The following is a 12,306-nucleotide window of genomic DNA, read 5'->3' as shown; positions in this document are numbered from 1 at the left end:
TGTCCACTGAATATTTCAAGAGCTTAGAAATGCTGATTCAATTTAATACTACTAACACTATACAAAAACAAAACACTGTTTACCAAAACCTGACAATCAGACGATCAAAAGGAGACAATCAGGATCTGGTCAGATAACTCGTTTCTCCTTCTAATGCATGAGCGTAAAGCGAAATGCATGTTTAGAATTAGAAGTTGAGCGTCTTACCTCCATTTATGCAGAATGAAGCCTGGACACTGCTCTCCACACACGTTGCATGGCTGTCCTCTTTCTAGGTCATCAAGCACAGTGGGCTGCAAAGGTTGAGAAATGGTCCAGGAGTTATTTCTCATATCAGCAAGTTCATAATTTATGCTCTTAATCTGTGAAATGTTACTGATGTCAAAATATCTGTGGCAAATGTATAGGAATGAATGCATGCAAATCATTAAGAACATCAAAATATGCATTAAATCCAAACATATCCATACATTTCTTGGTATTATATTGTGAATTAGGGCTGCACAATATATCGTTTCAGCATCGATGTTGCAATGGGATCATTCGCAATAGACACATCGCTAGATATATGCAATGTTGAGTTTGTATTATAATTTATCATTAGCGCTTGTTTCTAATGCCTATGATTGTATTTTAAAAGCATTTAGGTATAAGAAATTGTACCATTTGTGGCCTTAACTACAATTAATTTTATGAAATTGTTTTTATTTTTATGATTTAATTACTGTACTTGAATAATGTTAGACTCAGGAAATGATAAAACACTATTTCAATCGTATCATTGTCTTGATTATATTTACAGATTGTTATGCATGAAAATAACTCACAACATGGGCAAATACAGAAATGCACTGCAAAAAGCACAGACCACAACGAAATTTTTGTCAGGGGATTTCAAAAAGTTTATAGATTGTTTATTAGATTTTATGGAGGTGCACTCCCACTGAAGAATTCCAAATGATCTAACATGATACATCTTTCCAACTAAAGATATTAAGTCATCTGGTGAAGTTGTATTCATAACACAATGTGAGATTTCCCAATAGAGTGCAGCCCTAATGTGAACACATATTCATATCTCATTGAGTAACTGAGCAGCTGTTCAGATTCTGACCAAAAATAAAGCACTTTCCTTAACATTCAAGCCATTCAAGTTTTTTCATAAGGCTTAAAGTAAAATAATGATCCAATGCAATTCACACAGCAACACATCTGCCCAAATGTTGACATATCATTGCACTGACGACACGCTTGTGGTGAATAACTAATCTCTGAAGCTCACAGTTAAATGCAACAAAATATTTCTAACTAATCTGATAATAGACGTTTCGGACTACAACATCAGACTTGTCTGATGTAGCAGCTCTGTGTTTGTTGTTCGCAACTTCACACATCAACAGTCAGCATATTTACATCTTTTCATTTCTTCCAAACAACTCACAATAAATAGCTAGCATTTCTGAAATGTCTCACGGACTCGCGTGGACCAACCGTGCGTAAAACTACAAGGTGTTACAATGAAATCACCCTTGTACAATTTTACTCACCGACCGGCAGGAGTTTCTCTTTTTAAGGCTTCGAACAAACATGACAGCTTGAAGAAATGAGTCTTAAAGCGAATTGAAACGGGTCAGCGAGTCAATATATAGAACTGCTCATCGCCGTGCGCTCTTTCGGTCTGTCCCATCCGTTTGGCTGCGCGCTTGTGAATGAAATTACTGCATTTCCGGAGACAGCAGCGGTTTTTGAAAGAAAACTTGTAAATGTCAGGTACATTCCGGTGTAAATGTGAGAGACCTGTTCTGTTGTTGCATCTGCATGAATCACTGATTTTGACCGTTTTTAATCTCATTCAAAAAAGGCGAGGGTTAGATTATGATTCGATTTTGTCATTGTGTAAATCAGGGGTAACCTTTTGGAAACTGAGAGCTACTTCTTGGGTATCGTTTAATGTGAAGGGCTACCAGTTTGATACACACTTCCTAATAACAAATTTGCTCAATTTACTTTTAATTACATGTTATTAATAATTAATAATATTCATCTATGTGAAGACACTGATCATTAATGATTTCTTACAAAAGTTGTCAACAATGATTGGAAACAGATAAATATCAACCAATGCAAGTGTGATTAGCTACAAAAAAAAATTAGATGCAGCTTACTGGTATGTGGTGCTATGGTAAGCTATTTTTACAACAGGTCCACGGGCAACTCATGTGATCCTCGCGGGCTACCTGGTGTCCGCAGGCACCATGTTGGTGACCCCTGGTGTAAATGATGGATTTGATTGTGATTTTTATAGAAACAAGCATTTCGTAATGTAAACGTGTGTATTGTTTTAAAATGAAGTAAAAAATACCATGGTTTTATAATAGTAAATGCAAGGACGTAGAATTGGCATGGACAGAGAGGACGTGTCCCCACCAATATCCACCAATTACTGAAATGTCCCTACACTGTAAAACCCAAAAAGTTAAGGCAACTCAAACCGTTTGCTACAAACCATTTACGTTCAAAAACTAATGAGCACTGTGAACTTAATCTATTTGAGTAAACAAAGCAATTTGAGCACAGTAAAACCCAATAAATGAAGAGAACTCAAACTAACCGAGTACTGTAAAACCCAATAAGTTAAGGCAACTCAAACCGTTTGAGGTAATTGATAACTACAAAACATTGGAGTTAAAAAGTAATCTATATGAGGACTGTGAACTTTACATTTAAGTTGAAGTAATGAGGTATTTAATTAACTGATTACCTTCAACACTGAGTTCAAAACTCTTTTCAAATGAGTATTTAACTTTCAGTCAATTTTGAGTTTACTACACTCATTTCATTTGATAAAGTTGACTGTTGGGTTTTACAGTGTATCAATAATCAGTCTTATATAAATACCATGGTTAAACTATTGTTAATGTAGCAAGACCAAAGTTAATTTGTGGATACCATAGATCAAGCTGCAGACCTATGCCATAGTTAAACTAAAAAGTAACTTTTTATATGAGGCAAAATCATGTTTTGATCATGTTTTATATTTATTTGTGCGTAATATTCTGATAATTTAATTCATTTATTCGTTATACAATTTGTAAACAATAAACAATTTGTAATTTTTTTCTCAATTAATAAAAAGTAGTGCTGCAACATTGAGATCAAGGGTTCGAATCCGATGAATGTATGACAATCAAGGACGAGTCTTATTTTGGTGTATTTGTTGTTGTTGTTTTGGTACTGCACTTGTGATCCTAAAAAGACTTCTGTAAACCATAGTCAAATGTATGATTATCATTATTTTCTGCAAAGAAAACATTTACCAGGACCTTTTTGACCTTCGAACTGACAAAAGGTCATTTTAAAGCGTCTCATTCTCAAAGAGCTGAAATATTTCATCACTTTTTTCTAATTAATCAGAAAGAAGCACTTAGAGGAAAAGGAGATCAACAAAGCAGCATGATAAGGACACTTACAGAGACACTTTCATGGTCATTATGTAAGAAATGTCTCAGAGATCAGAATTTAAGTGGGGCTCAAAGCACAAGCTTGCATTTCTATGCATGTGAATGGCATTCAAGACCAATGAAAAACAACCCAATAATGTAAATACCTTAGTCACTGCAATTCATGACAATTTTTATACAACTTTACAAGTGGTTCCCAACCAACATTTCAGCTAAAAGTAGGCCATAAAAACTTGTGAAACTTACAGTTGTTAAAGTTCATAATGCAGTTGGCTTTAATAAAAGCTGAAGAACATATCTTAAATACTTATCTAATATTTTAGATTTTTTTCCCTCTGAGAATTGTATTATATTCTGCAGCAAAGATTTCAGGTTTAATCAAAGATGCTCACCCTGGAGGAGTTTCAGTGGCATAGTTTCAGCTTTGAGTCCAGCGGGTGTTTAGAGGAAGTTGTGTAATAAGTCTGTGTCGTCATGGTGACTGTAAACATGACCTGTGTCACCTGAGTGCTTCACCTGTAAAATGCAATCATCAAACACAAAGTCATTAAAGAGACACAACCTAAAAAGACAGAACAAACAGTATATATGACACATCACAGAGATAATTAACAAACAAAACACATTTTGCTTAACAGAATTGTACATCTTGATATGCGTGTACAATAACTATGTTTAAGACAATTGCATTTTCTGCATTTTTAGCCCATTTTATTCTACATATGTAAATATGTGTAATATTTTTATTCTGTTTTTTGTATTAATTTATGTAATTTTATTGTACAATTTGCAATTTTTATATGATTTAAATAAAATACAATGTACTGTTCTTGTTACTGTCTTTTTGTAGATATATTTTATGAGACTTACTTTGTTTACCAAAAATGTACACTTACTTGTAAACATTTTCTAAAGGGAAATTAAAGGAATAATACAAATGATAAAATGCAAATACAATTTATTTGCAGCTATAATAAGAATAACTACTTCTACTATAACATTTTGTGATCTATCTATAATAAATATCTATATTAAATTTCAAATAAGCAATGTATAATGTAAAAAAATAATGTACTTGAAATATTTTGTGCTTATTAGTTTACCTTTCTGCTCATGCACACCTTTTAAAATGAAGCTCTGTTGTTTTTAAGATTTTCATGTTATAAAATAAATAAATAAACAATTTGTAATAATTTACTTCAGAAATTGCTATTAGCAACACTATTAATTGGGGAAAAATTCTGAAAAAAATAAAATCATCCAGTATGTTTTTAACATTTAAAAGAACATAAACAATTTCATTTAGAATTTTCATATAATTCTTAATTTTTACCTGATATACACTTTAAATATTAGAAAAAAACTATAATTTTGCGATATCCCAATCATTATTGAGACAATGGATTTGAATCAATTGCAGATATTTAACTATCACCCCACATAATACTATAAAAAGACAAATAATATACACCACACTGCACCCAGAAACATTCCCAGACATGATTTTGATGTCTGCTTACTATAAAAGGGGTTTGATGTTTGGCTGGTTTTCCTATTTGAAACACCTTAATATATTCACAACATTTGATCTTTTATATCTTGATTTCCTTCAGGCTGTTAAACATTTGGTCTCAAAATGCAAAGCTTGGGCAAATGAATAAGACAACCAACTGCAAACAAAACTCCTTGGAATGTCTTATTTTTACTCAGTTCTTCTTCTTGCTAGTGCAGCAAGAATAATAAACTTAGACTTGTGACGTGAGTCTAAAGCTAGAAAAAGCTGTAATAAAAATGCAAAACTTACTAGATACCACCAAAAATCTTAGTCTAGTTATTATACTGTATAAAGTAATATTATTTTCACAATAGTGTTATATTTACTCTATTTATGTTAACTTCATATGCACTTAAATTATTTAGACTAGCAGTACTGAATAGTCCGAATTCCATTTGCTTGGACACAACACGTTGCTTTCCTTAACAATGTTAAACACACAGACTGTGTATTCTAGACTGTCTTTCATTTAGGCTCTCTTATATTGGCTTCTCTGGAATGCATTAAACAGAAAAGTAAATTAAAGGCAGTAGCTATGTAATTATCATGCATCATCTGATACGTTCTTAAAAATCTAAACATTGAAAAAAACTTAAACTAAAATCTCTGACAACATTTAAAAGACCGTTGAAAACTCATTTATTTTGTGAGCACTACAGAGAGATTTTTTCTAACCCTCAATTTTCTAGATCATTTATTAATTCATTTTCTTTTCGGCTCCATCCTTTTATCCATCTAGGGTCACCACAGCAGAATGAACCACTAACTCCAGCATCAAATCCAGCATAAGTTTTTACCCAGCTGATGCCCTTATGGCTGCAACCCATCACTGGGAAACACCCATACACTTTCTTTCACACACAAACACTACGGACAATTTCAGCTTACCCAATTCACCTGTATCACATGTCTTTGGACTTGTGGGAAAAATCGGAACTCCCAGAGGACAACATGCAAACTCCGAAATGCCAACTGACCCAGCCGAGGCTCGAACCAACGGCCTTCTTGCTGTTAGGCGACAGCACTGCCTACTGCACCACCACCTCACCTTAGTTCAGTTGTTGCTAATTTTGTAAGCCTAAGTTACTGATTAGTTTTTTTTTAATGTTGACTTCCATTGAAACATTGATTTTCTTAGTTAGCCATAGTTGTTTACACTTTCAGAAATAAAGGTATGCGAGCTGTCACTGGGGTGGTACCTTTTCAAAAGGTACACATTTGTACTTGAAGGGTCCATATTGGTACCTCCTAAGTATATATTAGTGCCTAAGAATTTTAAGAGCAACAATTTTATATTTTTTAGGTACCTTTTAGGTCCCCAGTGACAGCTCGAGTACCTTTATTTCTGAGAGTGTATTATGGTTCTTATGGCTTATAAGTAGGCCCATATGGAATATGAGCACGCAGAATTCGGCAGATTTTTAACCCATTATTAATTCTGTTTATTTACTTGTGCAAACGTATGTAAATTTATATTTATTCAGTTTTTTATTAATTTCAGTATAATTATTGACTAATATAAACATGTTTATATGATTTTTTTACAATACAGTTTATAAAATAATATTTTCTGTCTTTTAGTAGATATATTATATGAGACTTGTCTTGTTTACCATATAAAGTAGATCAAAGTGGATTTGCATTTTAAACATTAAATAAAAGTTAAAAACGTATTATTTTTTTATTTTATATTAAGGTTTTAGTTGTCATACTACCAAAATAATTCTGTTTAAATCAGCAGATTTTTAACAAAATTCTCTACAGAAATAGCAAAAAATGTCCACAGATTCTGTCTGGCCCAACTTATAATTGAACAATTGTTAACTTTGAAAACGTACACATTTTTCTTCTCAAAACACGTCATTTGGGATGCCCTTTAGACTTAATGAAAGACTCAATGAAAACTTCAACTAAAAGGATTTTAAAACAGACAGTAATATTTAGAAATATGTCTTAAACCTACCTGCTGGTTTATCAGTATCTTACCAGTTCACTCACATTATGAACCTTCGACAAGAAGCCCAGAGCAAGAAGAGGGAGTACAAGTTCAACAATAAACACCACGAATTCTCAAAACTCTACTGCCATCCTGTGGATTCAAGAAGAAGTACATGTTCAAGTTCTAAGTAAGTTTTTTTAAGCTGCAGCACTGGGGCAAACCAAATGGGCAGGGGATGGGGGCATATGTCCCTGTCACTTTAAGAGACAGACTATTTAGAAACAGGTGATTAATAATTATATGAATGAAAACTTTTGATCTCATATAGCATTTAGCTCATATACCCCCCACCCCCACTTTTAAATTGTTCGCTACGCCCCTGCTAAATTTAAGTAAGAAACAAGAAACCTAAATTTAATGACTGAGTACACGATTGAACTGGTCATGAATCATCATGAAACAGGTTACAAGAAGCTTAGATTAACTACAAAAAACTGGAGCTTTTTCATTAGTATTTTGTAATAAAAGCATAGAAGAATGAAATAAATATATAATAAAGAAAATTAAAACTAATTAGATTCTTACTTGTGCTTGTCCTCCAGAGCTCTTGACTTGTAACAGTGGATCATTTTAAACTGGACTCTTTTCAGTCTCTGCCAAAATGACTCTCTGCTGATTTCCAGAAGGATTGACTCTGCACAGCAGCTGCATGATTGTGTTCCACAGGACACTTGCACTAAATAAGATGGATGAGTAGGTACTGCACTTGTTAAAAACAAATTCTAAGCCAAAAATAGACAATATACTTTATTCACTATTCATTCAGAAGATGTGAATGCTACACAGTGAGGGATGACACATGGTCTGGTGAATTTACATTTGACTTTTTTTATCACTTCGGGTCGACAAAACTTTTTTTAGTTTAGTGAAAGTAGGCCTACATTTTGTTTCGAAAAGGTTTTAAAGAAACTGTGTTGTCATGTTACCCAGCAAACATTTTTGATCCCTTAATCAGGGTTCCTGCAGGTTTCACCAAGTTAAATTTAAGACTTTTTAAGACATTCTTAAGACCATTCTGAATGAAATTTTAGACTTTTACAGGGCTAAACGCTAAGGATTTTTTTCAGAATATCCTAGTAGGAAAAGCTTTTCACTTGACCTATCAAAAATGATTATAATTTAATAATAAAATAATAAGAATTTGATAATAAAAATACAGGTCAGGTCAGTATCTTCAGCAGTAAATAAATGGAGAACTTCCTTTAAAAAAAAAAAAGATTTATTTTTGGCTTTATTAAGAGGCTAGGACAGTTTTACAGACAGAAAGAGTCTGAAAAGTGGGAGAAAGAGAGGGGGTACAGCAGGAAATGTCCTCGAGCTGGGATTCAAACTCAGGACTACCTGAAGTGCTACTGCACAATATGTCAGCATGCTAACCACTAGGGTATTGCGCTGACATAAATGGAGAACTTTTAAACAAATGATACTGTAAGGAAAGTCATTAAATGCTATTTTATAATAAGCTAAAAGTTTTATTGAGATTGGGATTATTGGTGATTGCAAGGGTGATCATGGCCAGATTGGTTAGCTATACATGAACATAGAAAATTTAAGACCTGTTAAAAAAGATTTAAGACCTACAACACAATATTTCAGTAGATTTAAGACTTTTTAAGGCCTAAAATTAAGCTTTTGAGATTTAAGACTTTTTAAGATCCCGCGGATACTCTGTTACAGTCTTTTTCAATTGTTTGCCACAAATTTCAGAACCCTGATGTCAATTTTCAAAACTCTAGACACAAAACTCTAAACAGTCACTACTTCTAGGCTTCTAGGCTCTTCAGAGCTCAAAACTCGACGTGCTGCGTTCTTTTGTTTAGCGAAGTCTTGCATTTGCAGGATTATTGGTTCACATAATCCTGTTATCATGCAAACACTACAGGAACACAACATTAGATTACCAGAACACAATATGCACATTGTTTCAATAAACAATCACCAACAATCATTAAATATTGTTGTTTAAAATATATGAGACAGGTTTTATTATGGTTTATACATCAGTGTAGAGGGAACAGTACAGACAGTGGGATCGCTGAACTAGTTTTCATTTTATCATAATGTAGGTTTACTGTCATTTTTTTCCCACTGCTCGTCCCCATATAGAAAGCTGACATGTTGCATGATGTATGACAACATATGCAAATTGCAATTGGATTCCACATAATGTATATAAAATGTCATACTAGTCAATAATTTGTCAAAATAGTGCAGAAATCACCGTTTACTTATTTTAACCATACATATACTGTGTGTGTGTGTGTGTGTGTGTGTGTGTGTGTGTGTGTGTGTGTGTGTGTGTGTGTGTGTGTGTGTGTGTGTGTGTGTGTGTGTGTGTGTGTGTGTTTGATATACAGCCATATGGAAACCAATACAAATTATAGGTAATACATTTGTAGGGGTAAATATATATAACACAATAGATCATATATATATATATATATATATATATATATATATATATATATATATATATATATATATATATATATATATATATATATATATGTAACATGTATATAGATATTTGTAATTCTCATAGTTTGAAAAATGGCAATATTTTGACATGTATGACATTTTTTACATATGTAAAGTTCATATGAATTACTATGCCACGTATGTCATTTGCATATATTTCTATATATCAGATTTCTATTTTGGGATCTATGTTTCAATCAGTCTGGGCTTGTGGATTTGGTCACAGGTTCTCCTCTACATCACAGTGGTGTTTTCATTACATTTTCATCACAAATCTTGGAAAGATCCTTCTGTCAATGTGAACCCAGGCATGACACTGGTCTGCTATGATTAGGCTTTCTTACATACATTACAGTAATGTCAAATCTAAAAACGTTGTCTGTAAAAGTGCTACATGGAACGACAAAAACATAAATATGGAAGAAGGATGAAAAAAGATTAAATCTATAGATAATGTTATCCAGTTGGGGCATATTTTGTGGAAACTGATGTCATTTGATCTATCCTGAAACTTTTATCATCTAAACATATAATATCGTACATCAGTTTCCACACATCAAGAGTAATGCAACAATTATTTATCATTTTGAGTGCTTGTCTCAGTTGATCATATACCATCATGTTAAGTAAATAAATACACAGTTATTTTAAATGTAATGTTTGAGTTGCATTTTGAAATGGGATAAATTTGATGTTTAATTGTGTTATATTGAAAAGGCGATCTTAGTTTAATGAACAAAGTTTCTTTGACTTGTGTGTATTGTATCCAAGCATTTGAAAAAAAGAGTTAAGAGTTTTGCAAAAATGTGCAGTTTGGCAATGGTTGTGAATTTTGTGTCTAGAGTTTTGAAAATTGACACCAGAGTTCTGAAATTCGTGGCAAAACGATTGTAAAAAACTGTAATAGACGTCTAATAGACATCAAAACGGATACAGCTTGGATAAAACAAGGCTAAACTTGAAATGGCAGTAAAAATCTAATGGACATCTAAGATTAGCCCAAAACTAGACTAGTCGTCAAATAAACAGACTTTATATGTGTAGTCTAGTCATTAATTTCTGTTTATTTGATGTCTAGTTTTGGCCTATTCTTAGATGTCTATTAGATTTTCACTGACAGCCCAAATTTTGCCTTGTTGTAGCCAAGACAGCTATGTTTAGACATCTATTAGACATGTTTTAAAAACAAAAAATGCTTGATATGTACAATTAACTATATAAGATTAAAAGCAAAATAAAGTTACGCGTTAAAACAATGTGTTAAAATAAAATATATATTAAAAAAAAAAACTGTATGCTACATGATGACTTTCAGATTTCAGCAAGTAAGTTTGTTTATTTAAAGCCAGTACTTTGTGTCTGAATGACCTGAGACTTGATGTAGTTCCCTTGAGAAATTAAAGTACTGTACTCGCTGCAACTTTGATATCTTAAACTAATACTTGAAGTGATCCCTAAAAGTAACAAACAACATAAAACATTTTACTTCTTTGCAATACAGGTCGGCAGTAGAATCAGTTTTAAAGTTGAACTTCAATAGAAATAGTAGGCTAAGAGTTTTTAATAGTAATACTGACAGCGTTATTAAAGTAATTTGAACATTAATAAATTGGGAATAGGGAGGTTGGGATTAGATTTTCTGTATTACAGAATATATTCACTTATTTTGTAATTTTTCAGGAAGATTTTTTCATAGCAATATTACACTTGTTAAACTGACAAAAATATTATTGCTATATTGTCATGATATTAGGCCTTTTCTGTAACAGATGAAACTATGTGACAAACTCTTTCAAAACTGTAGCATAATAATAGATCTAGAACAACAGAAATTAAAACACTGGCTGGTATATGTTACAGGCCAGGGGTTCTTAATGTCTACATTCAATTAATTTTTTATATTTTTTTTATATGTTCAGAACAATTGACATTACATAACTTGTTTTTAATAAACATCCATAACATGCACCACAATTCAATACTATTTATTTAAGCCAAGTGGCATTTGCATTCAAAACACATTAAATGCAATATAAATGTGGCAAAACCACTAATATAAGTGTTTTGTACATTTTTAGTAAGACAAATGGTATCAGTATACAGCCATGATAATGCAAGCAGAGATTGCATGTCTCAGAGGTTTTAGATTAATTTGGATATTGATTATTCCTGTGATTTTTGTTGCATGGAAAAGGAATCTAATGTTAATGTGTTTTGTGATTGTATATACACAAGGATTTCCAGGGTGGATGTGGAAAATGTTCTTAGAAGGAAAACAAATATGTGCATTTATTGTGTCAATACATGTAAAAAATAGCTTTCTAGTACAACTTTATATTATTATGGGAAAGTTTCATTTACATAAAAAACGGACTGGATCAAAGCCAAATTTAGTTCACTTCCTTCAAGAGACTAAGGACTTCTGCACGTTTGGAGAACATTGTTAATAAAAAAGCAAAGAAGACTTGTAATGTTCTTAAGGAATATAAAATTTTTAATTACTGAATATTTTTATGTACACTCGGGCATATATTTTTGTATAATACTGCATAATTTTGTTTTCGTTGTTAATTAAAAAAAAATAAAATAAAAAAGATGCAATGTCAGACACAATGCCTCTCCAAAAAAGTGAAAAATACAAAAAGTGTGTAATAAAAACCTAAGGTGTAGTAGTTTTGCTGTCCTTATATCTTTAACTATTTCGTGGATAACGTAATGTCGTCCAAAATAACCGTGTTTAGTTTCATAGTGGAGTTTCACATTTCCACTGTTTACAACTCCAATTGTCCAATTACAAATCAAGCAGAATGGCA

The 12,306-nt window shown here is 32.4% G+C and overlaps 1 protein-coding gene across 3 annotated transcripts in view; it reads right to left on the bottom strand.

Annotated features, from left to right (window-relative positions):
• The window catches only part of prickle2b (prickle homolog 2b), a 190,700-nt gene extending 188,993 nt beyond the window's left edge, over positions 1-1,707 (bottom strand). For all 3 annotated transcript variants that reach the window (XM_073915553.1, XM_073915552.1, XM_068224119.1), the window contains exons 1-2: positions 1,548-1,707; positions 208-293 (exon numbers count right to left, since the gene is read on the bottom strand). Coding sequence is in view for 1 of the 3 variants with exons in the window: in XM_068224119.1 (XP_068080220.1) it covers positions 208-293; positions 1,548-1,589 (128 nt within the window). In the remaining 2 variants the exon portion in view is untranslated. The remainder of the gene's footprint in view (positions 1-207; positions 294-1,547) is intronic.
• Positions 1,708-12,306: the final 10,599 nt, after the last annotated feature.

The sequence above is a fragment of the Danio rerio genome, chromosome 11 (genome assembly GCF_049306965.1).
Source record: "Danio rerio strain Tuebingen ecotype United States chromosome 11, GRCz12tu, whole genome shotgun sequence".
Taxonomy (NCBI): Eukaryota; Metazoa; Chordata; class Actinopteri; order Cypriniformes; family Danionidae; genus Danio; species Danio rerio.
This window is presented reverse-complemented; position numbering and strand designations above follow the sequence as displayed.